At 41.5% G+C, this 22,329-nt stretch overlaps 1 protein-coding gene across 4 annotated transcripts; it reads right to left on the bottom strand.

The window, feature by feature from the left end:
* Positions 1-173: 173 nt before the first annotated feature.
* On the bottom strand, positions 174-13,359 carry smad3b (SMAD family member 3b). Of its 4 annotated transcripts, none has more exons than XM_071536255.1 (9): positions 12,980-13,359; positions 7,910-8,103; positions 7,672-7,806; positions 6,894-6,968; positions 6,737-6,787; positions 5,254-5,466; positions 4,949-5,130; positions 4,699-4,865; positions 174-2,194 (listed from the first exon to the last, which is right to left on the bottom strand). In XM_071536255.1, the coding sequence occupies exons 1-9, from the start codon at positions 13,180-13,182 to the stop codon at positions 2,071-2,073; spliced, it is 1,344 nt and encodes a 447-aa protein (XP_071392356.1). In that variant the 5' UTR covers positions 13,183-13,359; the 3' UTR covers positions 174-2,070. The 4 variants fall into 4 exon arrangements, with proteins under 4 accessions (XP_071392356.1, XP_071392357.1, XP_071392359.1 ...); XM_071536256.1 differs by having other exon boundaries at positions 4,699-4,843; positions 4,993-5,130; XM_071536258.1 differs by lacking the exon at positions 4,949-5,130 and having other exon boundaries at positions 4,699-4,843.
* Positions 13,360-22,329: the final 8,970 nt, after the last annotated feature.

The following is a 22,329-nucleotide window of genomic DNA, read 5'->3' as shown; positions in this document are numbered from 1 at the left end:
GATTTTAATTTCTTCTGCCGTTTACTGAGGCTGTTGTTTTGCTTTTAAATTAATTTGAACATGAGATTGTCGCACTGCTTGGATGAATACAGTTCTGATCCTTAATCTAAGCAATATCAACAATCATCGGCTTTGAGAAAAACAATTATTTACCAGTAATGACTTGACATTAATTTTCTTCAGTTGCATTTTATTAAATTTTCACAGATAACAAAACAATGGTCATTTTAGAACAAATATAACAAACATGAAAAAACATGTACATAAGACTTGGAACAGAAACCACCAACTAAGAAACAACGTAAGAGTACAAAGGAATATAAGTACTGACACAGATACACAGTATTTCCGTTTAGCACCGTGTAACTGTTTTAAATAGATTAAACGATGACTCAGTCTTCTGTACTGTAAGTGCAGGATTAACATGGCGATTTCATAGACACTAATCAAGGACATCGAGCATATTACACACACCTTATATTGTAGCAATGCACATGTGAGATATACAGTATTTACTTGACAAGCAAAATACCACTACCACCAAAGCTTTACACTGATCATTACAGTAAATTGGAGGTGCATCATTTACCCTTGAGGAGCATATAGTGTGCTGCTGGCTAATAGTTGGTAAGAGGTGAAAAGACTTTTTTTCCACTCTAAGTGCCACTTCTATGGTCGCTGCTGGTGAGTACTCTAGCCATTGGAGTCACACAGTGCTAAAGCCTAAATACAATCACTACAGTCGCTCATTCTGTGTCAAAATGTTCTTATTATGGAATAACTTTTCCAATAACAGTTGGTACAGTAATTGTATGATTCAAATAAATTCATCCTATGTCTAACACGTAATAACAGACAGACCTAATCAACTTGGGTTAGAAAGGCCCATAGTTAAGCAGATGGGCTGTATGGGCTACCATTGAGCTTCCTTCTTTGTTTTTCTGCACAAAAATATATCTCACATGCCTGCTGTGGCACACCTCATATAAACAGACTATAGGTTGGATTACTAAACTCAAAATCTCGTCCCCTAAGTGTAACAGCCCAATCGTACATTACGTTGGTGAATGTGTACATGCCAGGGGTCAGTCAGGTCCACTGTATCAAGCAATGCATGACTACAATAAATCACAAGCTATAAATATTTATGTACAATGATCATATTGAGGCGATAATAAAAAATATATTCCCCATGCAGGACAGTATGCAAAAATAACTTATAAAATGTCTCTTTCATTGAGCAAAATAGTTTTCATACAAGGATTCTTTTCAAGAAACAATGGCACTAATGTCTATTTCCTTGCTTAAAAATAGTTAAAATCCCAATTGAAGGATTCATTAGATATTTCACAATTTCATCAATATAGACAGAAAGCAGTATGGGCAAAGTACCTTGTACTTCAAATATAATTAAATATATAAGTTATTTCATCACTACTCACAATGATGTTGTTTTTCATGTTAATTCTCCTAAATCAGGCTTAACTGATAAATATTCACTCACAATTCACAATGATGACAAAGATAGTGGTAGTGGGACACACTGAAACACCAGCATCTGCAGCGCCAAATACTCAAAGGTTTAGTTGTAAGCCAAATATAATTTAGAAGAGGAAAACATGTTTTCAAACATGTGAGAGATGACAGAGCTGAAACTGTTCTATGACCTAAACTTGGAAAAACAAACATTTCAATCTTCTTTATCAAAATATGATACTGACAACACTAAAAAAAAGCACAGACATGACACTGTCTGAATGTATAATGAAGAAAACTAAAATGTGTTCAGTCTTTTGAAACCTACTGCAAATATGCTATGGCTGACTGTTGAGCACAAGACGACAAAACAACATACAAGTCATAAAACAACCATCAAATGGAGACACTAAATGCTACTAAGGAAAGTGCTTTACAGTGTGTGAGGTGAAATGTTAGAGACTGTTGAGGGAGGAGAGTGATTTGATGAACCACATCTTTTTCCTTATCATTGAGAGAAGCTCCTGCTTTCCTATGTGGGTTGTGTATAAATGTGTGGATAGGATCGGGGCTGCTTGGATGTGTGTGCTGCTCCTAGGACACACTGGAGCAGCGGATGCTGGGGGAGCCCATCTGTGTGAGCACCTTGTCCAGCCACTGCAAAGGGCCGTTGAGGTGCAGCTCAATCCAGCAGGGGGTGCTGGTCACCGTTTGACGTCTGCAGAGGACAGCGGACAGAGGGGGAGATACAGCATGTCATTACTGTGACAATTATAATACATCATGGCCCCATAAACTGGATATCACTTGCTGACAAATGTTACTCTATTACATGTAACCTCATTGTATTTTTTATTCTGTCACTGTAAAAATGCTGGCTACTCTGTATTTGGTAATACTTGATTTGGATAGTCTAATGTTGATACTCAGCTAAGTCTCAGACTATTATACAGAAAGTATATAGTCCCAGACTATGTAAACCTAACCCTGACATTAGTCTAACCCCAACCCCATTTTTAAATCTAAACCCAACCCTAACCCGACCCTATTTCTAACATTAACCCCAACCCAAACCTTAACCCTAGCCCAGACATTGAATATCTATAGACTACTTTTCACACAATTATGTGTATGACTTGTGACACTTTATAGAAAGCCGAGTATCAACATTGGACAATCCAAATAAACCCAATATGACCCAGTGTGATCCAGTATTTTCGTGTCTTTTCGTTTAATTGGCACCACCAATGGGGTGCATAATGAAGCCAACTTCACAGGCTGTTTCTAAAATCATTTAAATCTCTACCAGCAATGTTTTTCTACAAGGTATTTGGTGGCAGAAACATAACACGGACGACTCACAGTCCGGTGGGAATCCCCCATGTACAGGGTGTCTGAATGTGTTCACCTCCCACTCCGTCCCCCACACCACTGCATGCCTCCTGCATTCTTCCTCTGTTACTCAACTCTCTCCAGCCGTCCCACTGCTGCACCCTCCCCCCATCATCTTCCTCTCTCCCTTTCCAAGTCTGCTGGCCGCCTGTGCACAATACCCTTTCACTCTTTGTCCTCTTTCCCTCTTTCACCCCCAAATTGGATTTAATTGTCCTTCTGACCATAAACATCAAAGCCCCCTCACCCTCTCTGGCCAAACTTGGGGTCCACAGCTCAATGAAGCCATGTTCCCACCATCTTTACTGCAGTGCAGCGAACTCCACAAACACATCCACAGCAGCCAACTACTCCTCACCTTCAGTGAAAGGTACTTATAAATTTGATTCAAAGCCATGTTTATGTCTTGATATGATCCATTATCAGAAAAAAAAAACACATCCCAATATGTTCACACCAGTAATGTCTCTGTATTTACTTTACTAGCAGGGACTGCCCCAGACTACCAGTGCTGAGGGTGAATGCACTTTCTTCTCAAATGAAACAAAGGGAGGGTCTGGACCCTGGAGAAGTTCAAGCAGGCTGGGACAAAGACAAAAGTATATGGCCTGTGTGTAAACATGCCAGGATGTTAAGGCAGGTGCTTTATCCTACCTTGAAAAGATGAAAGCGGGCTATCAAAAAGGCTATGGGCATAAATAGGTATGTTTAAGTATGGATAAAGGAATAAAGGTAAATGTTTGAAGAGAAGGATAAGAAAAGCTGACTGGGCAGAGTTCACGGTGGATAGGGTGTTTGGAAAGACATGGAAAGACAGAATATAAGTGAGAAGATATGATGTAGGCGTGAGAAAGGTAGAGTGGGTGTCTGGTGTAATCAGAGCCAGGCTGTAAGTGGCTCCACATGCTGTGGTGTCTGCAGAATGACGGCTTCTCTCAAGAGGAGAGCCCTGGGCAGAGAAGGGCAGGTTCACAGAGGGCCCACTTCAGACCCCCTTAGACCCCCTGCCCCCCACCCACACCCAGGGGATTACTCAGGCCTGACAGCTTGCCTCAACATCCACTCTGTGTTTATCTAAGTAGTGTGAGAGAGAGAGAGAGAAAACAGCAATGGGACTGCTTGAGTCAGGCAATGTCCTACTCAAGTCTTTTGCTCTCAGTCCTGAGCCAAGAACGGTGAAAATGTATGCGGTCATTCCTAAAACCTGGTAAACGACCAACAGCTTGCATACATAAACAAGACAGACACTGCAGGCTTAATTTTCAAAAACCTGGTGATGGATAATTTTTGCAAATGTTGCTACAAAACGGAAAAAACTAAATGTTTTATTGGATGGAAAAACATTGAAAATGTTTAGGTCTTTTCTATGGTTTACTATGTCATTATTAATGGGATTTGGTGAGGTGTTCCTTGCTTGAATAGAATATCAAAGGGTACACAAATACAAATTTCTTTCAAAATGAAATGCTGTGTCTGGCAGGTCTGCACTGTGTCCCCTTGGGTACAAATGCAAAGATTTTTTTGAACTTGCATCATTTCTTCTGCATTGTTTCTCTTGTTTCATTTCACTTGGAAAATGCCATGTTTTACAGCATATCATAAAACACAGCAAGCTGTGTATTATTTATGTGTGACTTGGCACACCAAAATAGCCTCTAGATGATTCGTAGTCTTTTTATCTTCTTTTTTTTTATCTTTAAACTGTTAAGGAAATAAGCGCATATTTAGTCAAAAAGTCAAGTTTTTTTTAAAGTTTAAATGTACCAAATAACTATATTATCTTCATCTTGTTGCCATAAGCAGTTGAATTTGTTTAAAAAGTATATTTACCTGTACTCTGCTCCCCAACCTTTGACAAAACTCATGCGAATGGTGCACATCCTAGTGAGCTGGTAGACTGCCTCAAAGCCCTGGTTGACTGACTGGGCCAACAGGGCAGCAAACTCCTGGTTGTTAAAGATCTTCAGATTGCAGCCTGAGAAACAATAACAGATCCACTCTTCAGATTACCATGTCAAAATAATGTCAGTGCAAATGGGTCATTGGCACGCAATAATACCCATGTCATTCTGCCTCTTACGAGTGCACGTGTGTTTGTACATGGGTGTATCCTCTCATGCTGACCTGGAGGGATTTTGCAGACAGTGGCAGGATGCCAGCCATAGCGCTGGTTGCAGTTGGGACTCTGGACAAAGATGGCACTGTCACTGAGACACTCTGCAAACACCTCTCCCCCAATGTAGTACAACCTCACGCCCCGTCCTGGAGGGGGAAGAGAGAATAGTCCAGCTCAGTGCATTTCCAGCTGCTGTATATGTTAAGTGCAAATACAAAAGCCATATTAAATATAGGGTTCATGTGATCCCAATGAAATAAAGCCAGTACCTATATGTCTGCGTGTCAGCTCTACTGCTGAGTTGCGGTTGACGTTGGACAGCAAGCCCAGACAGAAGCGTTCAGAGTTGGAGGGATCTGTGAATCCATCTACTGTGAGCGAGGGCTGTGAGGCGTGGAAGGTCTCTCCTACCCGTTGGTTCAGCTCATAATAGGAGATAGAACACCAGAAGGCAGACTCGCAGTACGTCACAGGTTGCAAGTCTGAGGGAGCGGGGGAGGAGGGGAGGGGGTTCGATAGAGAGACAATAACAGAGATGAAAGCTACAGTGAGGTCTTTGAAAAAGGAATTAAGAAGTTCATGAAAACAGGTAATCTGGTCTGTGGACAAACAATCAGTTGACTGTGAAGATCCACAATGTTGATAAGAGCTCCCTTTGAACCTTTTCCATTGGCTCTTTCCCATGACCCACATGGCTCCAGCCAGGAATGGGCAAGACATGTGACGTGCCTATTTATTTTTTCAACAATGACCCCCCTGGTGGCTTTCCACATAGATAGAATAACCAGGCAACAGGATATTATTATTATTACATTACCTGGAGCTGTCTGTAGCTGGCCCTGCCACAGGACTACGATAGGCCATAGACAAAGACTCCATTCATACCATACTTCCTCTGTTACTGCCCCGAGGCTAAGCCTCCCAGACCCAGTCCACTGCTCTTGTATATTGCTCATCTGTCTCTCTCTCTCTTTTTCCCTTTCACACACACATTGCTCACGCACTCATACACCCACTCACCCCTAGCTAAATACATAGCGTGTGGACTTCATGTGAACAACACCATGGCTAGAAGTCAGTGATATTTTGCCTGTTAATCTATTCAGTGGCTTCAGCAATGGGAGAAGGCACCATCACCATGCTGGTGAGCTGTAATGTCCTTGAGTACAGCAGAGCTAGTAGACTGAAGTTATGCAGAGAACATGTCAGATATAATCCTGCTGCAGATTAAAATCCATCCAGGCGGGGGAGGATGATCCATTTGCAGGAGGCATTTATAGCGATGACAAGGAGATGTGGCAGGACTGAACATGTGTTAAGAGGACAGGCAATGGGTCATCAGGTACAGCGCAGGGCAGGGGAGTCCATTGTTCCAGGATGATTCAGGTTAAAAGGCCTGGTACAGGATTGGCCTTATGTTTTTACTGTAACATCTATAGCATAATCTAACTATACCTGTAGTTCAATGCTGTTCAATAATGGTCATTATTATTTTTTATATTATTTTTGGGCATTTTGCTTTTATTAGACAGCTGAAAGTAGAGAGAGACAGGAAAGACTGGGGAAGAGAGAGGGGGGATAACATGTAACAAAGGTCCCAGGCCGATTTCTAACCTTTAGCCAACTGAGCCACCATGACGCTACCTAAATTAGTTTTTAAATAAAGTGTCATGGCTTCCAACCATATGAGTGCGCATAATAAATAATATGCTCTCTTGGTAGATAAAGCTGCCCCCCCTTGTTTTTGCTTACCGAGGTTACTGTTTGCTGGTGAGACAGGATTGGGCGACAGGCTGGGTGAACCTTGAAATAGAAGAGAAATAGAGGATTGGGTCAGGTTCAGGGTCAGGACAAGGCATAATTGGAACAGGACCAGCTTGTGATGTGTGTACATTCATGCGTGTCTCACTTGTGTCCATGCTGTGGTTGAGCTGGTGGTCACTTGTCTCTCCATCCTCACTCAGATACCCAGGTGGAGGAGTTTCTGAAACACACACATACACACACAGATATAACACACACACACACACACACACACACACACACTCCTAATCTCAGCAGACCACAGGTTGGTCATGTGCTTTACACTCAGCACAAACCTTGCTGAGGCAAGTTGATAATTCCCATTAAGCACAGCTAGCTATGGTTTGTGGTTTAAGGAGTGTTTTAATGATCTTTCTTGTTTTCTCCTGTTTTTTAATCCTATGAGTTTATACTGCACATGTTTGAACTGTGCTTTGGTAACTGTTGTATAAAAGCAATAATACACTTGATGTTCTTAACTGTGAAAATGGGAACTTTGGTGATTCAGTGCAGTACCTCGTACCTATTGCATCACTGTCACACTCATAACCACAGTACACAGCGCTTTCTGGTATTATTGCTGTAATAAACAATTTCCTAGAAACCTAGGAGATATGTTATTTGTTATGGCTAGCTGATAAAAACCAACTACCCAAATATTTGTTCACGGGATCGACATTAACTTTTGTAATTTTGTTTTTTTTTTAGATATGCAACCAATCAGTACTGTAGAGAACAGAAAGTGATGTGATTGTTTTTGTCCATAATCTGCTGTATCTAAATATTCATTTAGACCACGCACTGAATAGTTGACCATGAGAAAATTTACTTGTGCACATCCTTATTAGTTCTGCGTTCAGAATTAGTGGTACGGTTTCTCTCACCAGGGATATAGTTACTCTGGGGCTCAATGCCAGCTGGGAAGTTGGTGTTTTCAGGGATGGAATGGCTGTAGTCATCCAACGGTGGAAACTCTGTGGGGATATCTGTGTGCCGTGGTACTAGGACAGGAGGCAAAACTGGAGACACACAGACAATCATTAAGGTCAAGCTCAGTTCCCGATATGGCAAAAGCATATTGAGTAAAACAACTTGGGTCATGTGGCAAGCTACTGCACTCACTTGGTGTCTCCACTCTCTGGTAGTGGTATGGGTTGACACACACTTCATCCTTCTTGGTGTGGAAGGCAAACTCACAGAGGTCGACCGCCCTCAGCTCATGGTGGGATTGCAGGTCTGGCCAGCGCCACAAGCGGCAGTAGATCACATGGGGAAGACCTTTTCTGTGGGAGACCTGTAGACGCCCATCTAGAGACCTGAGGGAAACCACCAACAGGACAGTTATGGTACATGCAGATCAAGACTTCTTCGCTTGCGTCGCTTCACTCTATCAAAAGTTATCGCTTGTAGGGATTTTGGGTGTATTTTGGGGACAAGCATCTGAGCAAATTCACAGTATGTTTAATATCATTTGTTTATGGAGACCCGTTTTGTATTTTATCATTTTCTTTATTTCAATTTGCCCAAATAGCTATAATTCATGGCAGCTAATGTATTTTAGTCGGCTGGTTCCAGACTCCTCAATTGTGCTGCCCACTCTTCAGATTTGGTCGAGCAATTCAGAGAGTCTTGTGTTGCTCTAGTCAACGGCATGTTCTAGCTCGGAGAAACATTTGAGCCAATCAGCTCCTTTGTGGGCGGGACTAAAGTTTGAACCGTTCGTGCAACTGTTTTTCAATGCTGTTTCGGCAGAATAGTGTTTGTTGAAATCACCCCTTAACCAACATGGTCAAAAACGACCATCATTCTTGGTGAAGTTGGTAAATACGGCCAGCATCAGTGTAACTGAAAATAACTTCAACTTTGGAGGCAAACTGTTCACCTTATGAAATCATGTCTGATGTGCAACTACCTTTAAAGCTGAGTCACACTTGACAGAGAAGAGGAAGGGATGTTTAGAAATGATTGCTGTGGTTTAGTTTTCTTTTATATAAACTGGCTCAGAGGAGAAAGTTGTGCTGGTGTTTTGATCTACATTCATGTTCATAATGTATCAGTGATCTCCAATAAGGAAGATCAACATTAACAGAGGGCAGAACACACCAAGGTGTTTTATTCACCTCAGACCAGTTCAATATAATGCTTTTTCCGTAATGTTCACTTTTTGAAAGTATGAAAGAGAGTATTCTATGCCAAGCCGTACCTCAGCCTTTCCCACACAGGAGCACCAGTCAGGCCAGGGCAACATTAGCTTACATGTGAACCATCCTCAAATGCAAACACCACATGCCAACTAATAAGGTAATTTGGAATACAAACAAAAGTAGGCCTATGCCTAAAGGCTAGGCCCAAAAACTACTGAAATGGGTGTTACTAATATTCAAATGGAAAAGGTCTTTTTAGTGAAGCAATGGTTAGCAGACAGGCCAAAGGGTGTTAACCATGATAATATGATGCAGACCTACTGAAAAGTAGCTAAAATTGCTGTGACTGTATATGGCCTATCTAAAGAGAGTGATGAAACCTCATATCATAACAGGTTTTCCACATGGCTGATGTAGCTGTGAGGTGCAGGACCAAAGGCAGTGCCATGGAACTCAAATATCCACACACCTAGGCTAACTAAAAAAGGTCAAGGAAAGGCTGTCCAGGTCCCTTGATACCCCCCCCCCCCTCCCCCTCACATACTCCTAAAGCCCAGGGTGGTGACGACTCTATCCCAGCTGAACTCCACAACAGTTCAGCTCATTGTTGACCTGTCAGACAAGCAACATATGGTTCTCATTCTTCACCATGACTTGGCCTTCCCCGGAATCACACCAAGACTTGAACTTAGACTACTCAACCAGGGGCACCATTACCATTATTAAATGCTTTCTTACTGCATTTTCAGCCCTACCTCCACCACCCACCATCATTACATGATGGAAGACTCTGGTACATTTATTGTTTTCATGAATGAAGCGTTCACTGATTCTGAATGTGAATGCTTAGGGATCTCATTGTCAGCTCTGCTCCACTTTTCTATGTTTGAAAAGTATGTGTAAAAGTAATAATTCGAAGATGATTAGCTGTAACCAGTTTGGTGCTTTGAGAAGGCTTAGCATCACCTCACATTTTTCTGTTTCAGTCTGTGGCTTGGATAAGGAAACTGAACTCCTGGCACAATAAAAGGGTTACTTTAGGCTATGTATTCATTTATAGGCACAAAGCTGACAAAAAAAATGTAGGCTAAAACACAGCCTAAAAACACAAAGCGAAAGATTCACCTGAGTGTCCAGAACATTTGGTCTCAGGTCTGACAAAACAACTAGACAGTCGATTATTAACTTTTGGCCCAAGGTGCTCTGGTACCATGTACACTTCACCTCCTTATGCCTGAACATGGTATTCCCTAATCGACGATCCATAACTAGAAAAGAATAATAGCCTAATAACAATAACAATAAACATTATTTATATAGCATTTATCAAAGCGCAGTTACAAAGTGCTTTACAAAACAGAGAGAAAAATGGGTACATAAAAAAATAAATACATACATAAAAAAAGGCCACTAACAACACACCGCTCGGGTTCAGATCAGGAAGGCCATTTGTCCCAAGAAGAGATCAGAGTACTCTGATCTGCTGTTAGGTGCTTACGCGCAAACAACAATCAGAGTTTTCCTCTCTACAACACAGTCGCATTGAAGTGGAATCCTCTCATCCATCGAGAGAAACTCCAACTGCACAGCAGCCAGGCAGGGACCCGTGAGTATCCCCACATCCGCCCAGCACCTTTAACCCCAGGCAACTCCTGAGTAGGACAGAGACTATCCTTATCAAGGAGTTTGGTTCCAGAGCCAACACTACCAACACACAATAAAAAACATATAATAAGTACGTATACAGAATAAGTGGAACTTTTATAAAAAAAAAAAAAAGAAAAAAAAAAGGCCTGTATGGAATGTAGCCCAAATACAACATGTGGAAACTGAAAAAGCAGAGTATTAGTAAGTAGTATGTTTATCAATATTGTCCACTTTCTCCTATAGTATGGTTTGCTCAGAGGTGTAGTGATGCTATGGCAAATGACAACATGACAACATTGAGTTTATATAATATCTTACAAAAGGAGATACCTTAACTGCCTCCTTCACTGCAGTGTGCTCAAAGGACAAAAAGCAACCTAGGCACATTTCAAATAGTTAATCCTGACAAAATTCCAGACTACTGAGTATGACCTAATGGAAACACCAAACAACAAAAATCATTTCCCGTAGCTGGCAGACTGTTAGGATATTATCTACTTGTATGGGAAATGACAAAATAACCCAATAGAAAGCAAATTGAGGGAGGCTACAGAATGTTGTGCCGATAGTTGTTCATTTGACTGATACATATGGAGAAAATCTACATGGCTTCCCTTTAAAAGAAACTAATCAAAAAGGAAGATAATGTCATTGCTATTACAAACTCTCTACACTAAATAATCCAAACAGTGCAGGAAGGAAGCACAGAACTGATCTGCCTTCAGTGAACACAGTGCAAACTTTTATTACATAGATTTCCTGTTGGTTGGCTCCCTTCTAGAAGCAAGCACCACTGAGCCACTTCAAATGCTGAGAACTTCTTTCTCCCTGTGCCACATTAGAGGAGGTGATGACAGTACAGCATACAGTAGGCTTGTTGTTTAAGTACAGAATCACTATTATCCCCCACAGATAGCAAGGCAGCCGTTACTCTGTAAACCTACAGCCTCTGGCCCCACTGGAATTAGACCACAAACTAAACAGTGGCCCACGCCCTCCCTTGGGCCCGGAGCACATTCCCAAGCACTGAGCAACAACCTTTCAATGTAGGTTGCCACCCATGTTCAGACTGCTATACACACACACCATGATGGGAGAGTCTCTCTCTCTCTCATTAGCAATTAGGCCTACAAGTTGTCTGAATTGTGTCTCCTTTGAATAAATAAAACTACTACAGATGCAGGATCTTTGAAGATCTAAGGAATAACTGGGCAGTGTTCAAGCTCCTTCTAGTGCATTACACATTCGCCGGGCCAAGATATGGGCCTGTCTCGTTTTATGCAGTAGCAAAGGGGGGAGAGACAGTAAACTAACAATAGGAAAAAATGAGGCAGATAAATGGTACCAACAGCAGCAATACAGTAAACAAATTACGAGGCATTTTGGCCAAACGTCCAAGCACATTTATACACTCATTCAGAACACAGAATATGTGCATGCACAAACACTCCTGCACAGTACCTGAAAAAACTACTTTTCAGACAAACGGTATTGGTGTTAGATAGCTATCCCATCTGGGGAATCCCACAGAAAGCATTCATTCCAACTTTCCCTGAGTACACACACTCTCTAGTCTAAACATTGTCCCAGCCCTCTGTGAGTCAGAGCTCTGCTTCATCCAACCACCCCTTCTTCGCCCAACCACATGCGTGAACTGAGTAGACAACATTTACAGTACTGTGTGGTAGTAGGAGACCCACCACAGCTAACAAAGCAGCGGAAGAAACTTGCTTGCTTGACATTTTTGAAAGACTACAACTTTACGTCACATTGATTCACAGTTATCAGTTACTGTTTGGTCTACCAGTCATATCAACTCGACAGAACCTGGCTAGTTGTGCAAAGGATGGGAAGCTATGACATAACAGGCTTAAAAGTAGGGGATGACAGCCACAGAGGCGCATCACTTCAAGCTACAGTCAAGGAGGTTTTATACAGTAGCTAACGTTACTGAGACACCACTCAACCACCCATATAGTTTGCGTCGCATCAATGTTTCAAACTGGAAAAAGTGTCAGTTGATTGTTAGCTCTTTGGACAACAAAATAACAGATTTGAGCTGAAGAGCAGGTGAAGTTAGCGCCCATAAACTAACGTTAGCTGTAACGTTAGTCGGCTTGTTAAAACATGGCTGTGGCAGCTAGCAAGCTGACCAACCAACAATGCAATTGTAACCCACTGCTTAACATTAAACTCTGTTTGTCTCGCCACTGAATTTCACAGCTATGCAACGTTTACTTTTTAACGTCAGCAAGATAACTTTGATTAACTACGCAAGCTGGTTCACTGACAAAATATGAGCTTGCTAATATTAGCTAGCTAACTATTTGACTAACGTTAGCTGTCATTAGCATTAGCTGGCTAACTGCGAGACAGCTCTGTCTCCTAGTAATGGCGTTACCTGGGTATGGTTATGCATTTTGTGTTGATATTCTGTGTGGTAATGGCTTTTTCCAACTCGTCCAACTGTCCCGTCTTTTTCAACTTCTTCACAAGACTTTTGACAGCCTTTTCGCACCATTTCTCCTCTTGTCCGTTCTGCTCTCCCTTCTTCCAGCCAAGAAGCCTCTTCACGATTGGGGGAGTGAATGGTAATATAGACATTTTATGCTTTTAAAACAACTACTTACAGTACTCCTTTTTAACTCTACGTTCGAGAATTGCAAAATCATAAAATTATTTTCCTATAATAATAGCCAAGTGAGCTAGCCGGCCAGCTAAACTCCCAGAGAAACAAATGGCTAGACGCTGCCGGGGCTCAGCGGCGGCTTGCGTCGCAGATACTCCGTTCAAGTTGAATGGCTCTCGGAGTGCAGGAGCTCCTCCAGCAGCCAGCAGGTCTGTCTTCTGCCCCTCCTCCTCAGCCAGCTGGAGCAGAGAGTGGGATGCTGTCGTTGGACTATCCTCCACGGAAAAAACTGACTGAAAGTAATGTATAAGCAAATAAGTGTAAGACGTGTAGGTAATATTTTATTTTCAATGGTGATAGTATCACCATTGAATGATCATGTTCAAAGTAGCTTCTAATATTTTACACAAACAATTGCTTTTGATCATTAGTTTTTGCCTACAACTCACCTTCAGAGTGAGTATTTATATAGACTACACACTCTACAACAACTTCAAATTATTTATTAAGCTGCACATGGTGTGTCATGGTACATAAAAAAAAACCTCCTAACAGTTATGACGGCCCAGGAATAGAAAATCTGTTCCACCTAGTCATAACACAATACATTCCTATTTTTTCTTTACACTTTATGCATCTACTCATTTAACATTGAACTTCAGAGGCAGGAAAGGGATGAAATGTTGCAATCAGAGATATGTCAACACTGAAATGTGATCCAAATTTTACATTTACTGTGCCCATAAATAGAACACCCTTAAGAGTAATCCTTTTGATCCCCTCATAAAAGTGATTTAATTTCACCTTGGATGCATCTTTCCAGAAATGGACGAGGTGACCGGGCATTCAGTGCTATTTGTGGTTTGGGTTTTATGGTGTTATTGATAAGTGCACCCCTGGCTGTCGCCTCCTGGTGAACAGCAGTGTGCCTGTGCTATAAATATCTCTGCCCAGGAGCAGCCCCTTTTCCTTCTCCCTATTTATAACCTCCCTCAATGACTACTAGTGTCTATTTTTACGCAAGCATTTGGCATGGCTTCTTACTTCCTTCTTCTTAAATAAATATTATAGCAATCTTGGCAGTGACATCTGAAAAGTAATATTAAGGGGCATTTTGCATCATTCTCTGGAGTACAGTCAGTTGATAACTATGTATGTCTAAATGGATATGCTATTCATAGTAGTAATCATTGATAAACACCCCTTTATAGCTAAATATGACCTTTTCCCTCCATTTACTTGTACACATCCTCTCCGTCTGTTTAGACTACATTTGCTGTCTTGAATTCCTAAATGATAGATTTACACAAATTATTACAAATTACACAACATGATGCAGTAAGATGAAGGCCAAAAAGGGAATGACAGCAGCAAGTTGATGCTTCTTTCTCCACAGAGCCTCTGGAACAGGTTGGAGAGTGGTGTGCACCGCGACCATGTGCGGGCCTGCTCCAGGCCGGCACCTTTTTACACCCAAGGGACATGAGCTGGACAGCTGGTGTGGAGTGTTTTTGCGTGTGTAAGTGTGTGTGAGAAAGAGTGTGTGAGAGAAATGGGGGGCTCGTGCAGAATGTGTCAGACGGGGGGCAGATGGGCCGCAGCAGGCAGAGGAAGGTCTTAGGGACAGAGTGAAGAATGATTTTGGACAAAAGGCACGACGGCTGGCTGAATAGGTAATGACTGCAGACAATCTGATGGATAACAATGGCATTGTGATAGACCACTCATGGGGTACATGGGAAACAAGCAGGATGGGTCGCAGGGGCCTGATCAGCTGGACTGCTGTCACAGGGAAAGGGTATCAATTAGAGTAAGTATGGCTTTTGTGTATCCATATGGGAAAACCTTAGAGTGAGAACACTTGATTTTTTTTGTAAAGATTTTTTTGGCTTTATCGGATACATGAAAGTGGGCAGAGACAGGAAAGACTGGAAGAAAGGTCCTGGGCCGGATTCAAACCCAGGATGTTGTGGTTACATCCTTCAGGCCACTGAGCCGTCAGGACACCAAACACTAAATTCTTATCATAATCAAAGCACATAAAATTTGAAACTGTTTGTCCAGTTACAACCCCGGTTCTGCTATAAATACCAACAGTCTGTGCTGAATAATAGCTTGCCAGCATATTGTATGATGAAAAGTTTCAGGGCAGCTTACATTTATCCTCTAGAAAACTATAATTGCCCCAGAAGCTAATTGCAGTGTGTTAGAATAAGAAGTGGCTGTTCAGCCAAAGACTGCACAGCCCAATCAGGGTGGGGTCAGGTTCTCCCTACAATCTCTGCCTCCGTTTTAATCTGCCTTCACACTGCAAGCTGTTATCTATTGCTTGCAGCCATCAATCTCTCCCCAGACAGTGACACCTCCAAATCTGGGGCAGCAGTGACCTCTAGCCCCCCCTCCCCTTCTCTCTGCCCTAAACCAAAACACCCTCAAATCCTCTTCTTCTCGCCTCAGACTTCCCTCCCTGCCTGCCTCCTCATTGTGTGTCCCTCTGTCCAGTATATTCCCTTCCCTTTAGGTCACATATCCCCTTTCCTCAGTTTCTGCTTCTCAGATCCCTCACGCATCTGATAGGCTGATATAAGTTTACTTTTCCTCGATGATACCATTAAGATGCTTCAGGGAATGTGAACTACAATCCTGTTTTCATGCAATATGTATGACATTTATCTATCATTTATGTACATTTATCCTGTTAAGTTGTCCAAAGTTGCAAACTCTAAATATAAATTTGAGGCATATAATACCGGTAAGTTTGATGTGCCACATTTTGTGAACAGTCCATTACATTCACAATTTGGTACACTACATGAAATACAGCAACTAGCAACAATTAAGATAATGTATCACCACCTAGTGGCTTCTTTCCATTACTACAATATTGATGATTTCAATATGATTTCCATTCATACACAGAGGCAACAATCAGCAGCTTTTTGTGGACTTAAGGCTAATATTTTACATTGTATAAATATTGAATGTCCCAACTCTTAAATGTAACACTCACAAATCTTAACTAACAGAAATAGGTCAAGTTTGGCTTTGTGTAAAAAAAGTAATTCCCAAAATCCTGTTTTTTTTTCTATTTCCATATCCTCCTTTCCTTATACAATTCAAACTTAGTCAGTGCAAGCAGCATTCATCTACATTGAATGTCTCCTCCCAAGTAGGGATAACACTCACTGTAAGTATAATTTATTAGGGAATCAACACCATAGATTTATAGGCTATTCCATAAACACAATTTACATGTTTATTGTGAATAATGGCCCATAACAGCATTTACGTGATTCAGAGGCTTTGCAAAATATCTCCTCATCTTACATATGGATGGAATTCAGCACTTGGCCATGATTCATTAACTTTACCTCCAGGCTAAATGGCTTTGTACTGGGCCTGTACCTCAAGCACTTGGCCCTGTATTTGCGAAGGTAATCCCCCTCCTTGACTCCTTTATTAATATTTATTTCAGGAGTGGGCATTGTCATCATCAATGATGGACACAAAGGAAATATTGTTGTTGTTTTTTTATTATTATTATTATTCATCCTTTTATCAATTTGGCAGGCTATGCAAAGTCTCTTAGAAAAAGAGACACATTGAAATAGCATTTTATTGAAGACAGACTGGGAAAGTTTTGATAATGAAAGTATGTTGCCTTTTATTGACAATGTTGCAGTCGTACATAACATTAATAACATTTAGCTTACCATCGATCAGACTTGATCATTTTTATTACTTCCTCCGCAAATCTTACTTGTCATTTTTTAAAATCTGGTAAATACACTCTGTCACTCACACCACCACCAAAACTAATGATTGTGAAATTAGTTTCAGCGCAATCAGGAGCTCCCCTGCTAAGACCCACTGTATCCATATGCATGAAATTGCTTCTGTTAATACATGCTATGAATCGTGGGTAATGCAGTGAATAATTCTGACTGCACGCAATAATGCTATTTTCTATTAGATTGGGGACTGTTGTGAAGCTGGAGCCCTGTGGCAATATGCTTGTAAATGGCCATGTATGGATAATTAAGCATTACTCTTGAACATTAAAACTTGCTTATTTCAGAGAGCTGCAGGCAGTGGAGGTCTCTCATTGGACTACAGCACTATTTTAGGTGTTAGTCTTTCCTCATAATGTGTTCTCATTAGTATTAGTATTCCAGCAATTGTAAACTTTTTGATCGCCGTTATTGAATCCTGATAATGTGTTTTCATTAGTATGAGTATTCTAGCAATTGTAAACTTTTAGATTTTTTTTTATTATGCCATTCAGTAGCCCATATTCCAATTCTACACAAAGGTACTATATGCTGATACTGTCCTAGCTTCAATCAATCTGCCTTTGGCACCTGACTAAAATGATTGTATTTTTTTTTTTTATTATTTAGGAATTCAGTGATATTTAATATCGCCTAAAGATGAAAAAATATATTAGTATATTCATTGTATGGCTTTTTATTGTGTTCTCTTTTATGGTCCTCTGATCCTCCAGTCAATATGATGAAATATTAAGAAACTAATTAACTAACTATTAAGAAAAATATTTTACCATGATCATTGGGTGTGGATATTTTATAAGTGGAATCCGAGTGTCTTATTATTTTGTTTGTTTGTATTTTGTTTATACATGTTTGTATAATATTAGGTAACAAATCACTGTTAACAAAATATTTAAGGCAAGAGACAGTCTTGCACAGAGACTATTTCTATATCCAACCCATATTTTTTGTTATTCTGAGGAATGAGAAGCTGGTGCAAACTAACCTTCAGGCGCTCCATCTGAGCTGGCTGACCTGCATTAGCGATGGGAGGCCATGTTTCAGGGAAGTAAATAAACACATACCAACACAGCGTTGGACGATGACAGGAGAGACCAGTCCTCTCCCTCCGCTGTTGTGTTTGGGTAAACCTCCTCTGCATCATTTTTCTCCTCTGCTCCAGCAGTCCTAGTCTCTGCCTACCATCCGCCCCACAGGGGGTTAATAGCACATCATACTGTACCTGCGGGCCTGCACCGCTGAGCCGAGATGAGCACGGGTAGCAAGGTCAGAGACAGTCACACACTGTTACACAGTCACATTGCCTATGAGGGAGAGTGCTGGGGGCAGCAGCAGGTGTGTGGTTAGCATGAGGAATTAGGATATGGTTTGAGAAAATGCTGACATGACTGTGTTTGGACTGTGGTTTGGGAAAGAATAAAAATATGTGTACAGGCATGACAGTAAGCACTGGATGAAAGACTACAACTAAAGTAATGTAATTGCTGCATAAGCTTTAGTTATCTGTCAAATATGTACTTGGACTCTTTGTCAGACTCAATAATGGATGCATACTGGGGCTCCAGAAGTGCATGGGGGCTGAGATGGGATTTAATCTAGGGGGGCGCAACCAGATGGGGATCCAAACGGCTTTCCTAACATCCTAGAATTATGTGCCACATAAAACTCTCGGCATTTTTTAAAAATGAATTGAGATGAAGCTAGTCTTTATGAAAACAAAATTCCAGCTCCCAACCCTCTGATCAAAATTGTACTAAAGGCTACTGTACATTTGTGTCTAACCAAAAACCTGTCAATTATTTGACCAAACATACTTCTGGGGTTGGCAGGGAGATCTTTGGCTTACAGACATTTTCCTAGACGCTGTGACTGGCCGTACGTCCCTGGGACAGCCCAAGGCCATTCCTGTCAGAGTGTGCTTGAGCAAGACATGTATTGCAAACTCCAAAAATATTTGGACAGTGACACTAGTTTGGTGTTTTTGGCAAAGTACTCTTATCCATTTGGATCGTATGAATACTGTATGATTATGAGATTAATGTACACATAGTCAGCTTTAATTTTTGTCTATTTCATTCATATTTGATCTACAGCACTTTAAGTAGAGGGTGTACTCATTTCAAGGTGCCACAACTATATGAAGGTTATCTTTATTTTCACCCCTATTAATTTTAATAGGGGTGAATAGGGGTTTTTCTTTTCTTGTATTTTATGTGTAGATGAATCAATTGAATAAACCTAAACCATCTATAATGTCTATGGGGATTGCCTTCTCCCTAGCAGGTACTACCCATCACTCATTAAAAATGCAATCTCATTATTATCTTTGTGATGAGGATGGAGTTTGATGTGGCTTGGAAGATGATTTAATGTGGCTTCAGGAAAAGAAAGCAATCAGGATCGCTGGAGTCCTCAACAATAGTCTACATTTATCTATTGTGCATCGGCACATAGCTTCTGGTCAGTCCATACAGAGGCACAAAATAGATTCATTTTGGCACAGGTAGGTGAGTTTCTACTGAACTGTGAGTTAGAGACAGTACGATCATAAGTAGAGGACCCTATATCACATGTTGTCAGGGGGCCCAGAATTCACTATAGAGCCCAATGGTGCAGGATTTTTTTTTACCTCACCACTGTGAATAGCTCCAGGGGAAAGACGTGATTTTATTTTCTAATGAATGCCAACAAACACTGACCAACCGATAATAAAATGTAATGTGTAACAACAGTGACATTCTTTCCCCACACCAGCTTCTTCAAAGTATGGTATCATTATCAGTTTAATACCGGAGTATAAGATGACTTTTCCACAACAAATGTATATGTATGCGTATAAAACTGTTATCTATGTGAATGGCATGATAACATTAGCATAAGACAGAGACAGAAGCGAGTGTGAAAGTGGAGCGGTGGAGTAGCAGTGGAGAGAGGCATGTGGACCAGGATCACTGCTTCATTAAATACACAACATAGCTCTGATGCCTGTGCTCTTTCAAATCCATATGTAAACCATTTCCTCCCTCCTCCTCTCCCAGTCTTAAAACCTCCGGCTCATTAGTGTTGCCTTTATGACATGGCTTTACCTAAATGCCGTGGATTTTTCCATTCCCTTTCTGGCCCACTCACAGGCTAAGACTGTGCTCAGTAGCTAAAAGAGCGCCCATGAGGACATTTTCTTGCTTAAGCAGCATTCCTCCGCTGTGGTTGCAGCTTTTATGCTTAAGCCCTAACACTTGGTCTTAAGCTTTGTAATGCATTGCACTCCATTTGTTGTGAATTTAAACCAAAAAGAGTGTCCTGGTGGCTCATTTAGTTAAGGGTGATGTCCTTGGTTCAAATCCAACCTTTGACCTTTTTTGCATGTCATCCCCTCTCTGTAGACTGTCACGCAGAAATACCAAAAATATAATGCCTAAAAAAACAGTATCACTTGATAAGGCTATGATAAGCATGGCAGGTATAATGGTACATGTTCAAAGTGACATGATTAAACAGCAGCCTTTCAGAAAAAGTATAAAAGCAAGGTGACAACCTGCCTCCAGTCTCCTCCTCTCCTCTCCTCTCCTCTCCTCTCCTCTCCTCTCCTCTCCCCCAGTGCAGGCTAGCTGGTCCCCTGTAACCCTGCCTCCGTGAGCCATTCTGTGCACCCGTCCCCCAGGCTGAGGGGGGCGGACAGGATGCCTGGCTGCCTGGGCCTAATGAGGGGCTTCCTGGGACCCAAGACAAAGCCTGGGCTCATAGTGCCAACCGCTGTGGACGCCTTGCCACCCAACCCTCTCACTCTCATCACCCACACTTAGGCTGGGCACACACACACACACACACACACACTGGGGCACACAGACTGCACACACAAAGAAAACACACACATAGACAACACACTGCACACATACTGTTCACAAAGCTTACTTTCTGTATGTATTTCCTTTTGAAAACATAAAATGGACCTTCTAAGAGTACATCTGCTGTGGCAATACAGATTAGGAACCACAAGGTGGCAGTGCGACACGGGTTTGAATGCTCTCCAAAATATGAAAGAGTAATTTCCTTCAAGTGCTGCCTCTGTCATAGTCACATATTAATATTATCATGATGACAAATTTAGAATCAGCAGAGAGAGTTCATCAACACAGTCTGTCAGGGCGGACAGAGATTATGTTGCATCTTTAAAGTAGCTGATATTTACTGGTACGCCTCGATCATCCAAGATCATTTATGACACTCCAAAATCCCAAGATGTCATGTCTGTGATGTTTTGTATGCACACAATGACATCCAGGAGGTAGACAGGCAGAGATAGAGGCAGAGGGCAGGAGAAGGACAGGCTGAGAGGGGGAGCAGAGACGACCGAAGGAGGGGGTGGAGGATCCAGTTTTCCAACTGGCTCCTGTATTTTATAGAAAGTGGTTTGGGGTGAGAAGTTTTTTCCTGTTTATCCATTCAGTGGAAAATAATATCCTGTAAAAGCCAATAAGTTTCTGTCTTTGAACTCAATGAGAGTTTTTCTTCTCCATTGGCTTGGGCTCTTTGGGAGAAATGAGGGCGAGCCGTTTGACGAAGGACTTCCCAGCAACCGCCTCCAACCCTCCACACATGTTTCTGATAGACCTCCACAAGCCCCAGTAATCCGAGGGCAACTCATTCAGAGAGAGGGAGAGACAGAGATAAAAAAAAAAAAATGGGGGGGTGAGTGAGAAGGAGAGAAGGAGATAGGAGGGAAAGATGGACTAAAAAGCAGAGTGGGAGCAGGCCAAGCGGGAGGAAGGAGAGGAAAAAAGGAAACATTTTAGAGCTGAGATGTATCTGCTATTTGCCTCTCTAGAGAATGCGCTGTAGACTTCTCAGTTTGAAATGGAAGATTTGTTTGTTCTTCCGGCCAAATCCTTGGTCTCAAGCCGATATATTTTCTTATAAATCTGGACCACACATTATCTGACACTTGGATTTTTTGATACAAGCGCCCCAATTCTGGTGCCCTGTCAGATTGAGAAAAGTTAGGGGAAGGGAGAGTAAGGGTTAAAATTTAAGTCTGACATATCCATACATTCATCGTCCCTCTTTTAACTCACTCAAATTATTTAAATCAGTTTTTCAAATAAAAAGAAAAACATTTCTTGCTAGAGCATGGTTTGTTCACCTGGACACCACAACACCTTGGGAATGTGCTTTTATGTTGGGTTTTTTGCCCCTACCTCTGAAAGACATGCATGTCACTGTGTGTATATTTGTGCTTGTGTGTGTGCATGCTCCAATCAGTGTTCAGACTGAATCAATCTATCAGAAGACTCAAATGTGCGCAACAGCAGCTACCAGCCTCTCAGAAAGAAC

The sequence above is a fragment of the Centroberyx affinis genome, unplaced genomic scaffold (genome assembly GCF_046629955.1).
Source record: "Centroberyx affinis isolate AG114_WGS23_722 - 3 ecotype Tasmania unplaced genomic scaffold, CSIRO-AGI_Caff_v1 ptg002853l_1, whole genome shotgun sequence".
NCBI lineage: Eukaryota > Metazoa > Chordata > Actinopteri > Beryciformes > Berycidae > Centroberyx > Centroberyx affinis.
The sequence above is the reverse complement of the archived record's forward strand: the minus strand, read 5'-3'. Positions and strand labels throughout refer to the sequence as shown.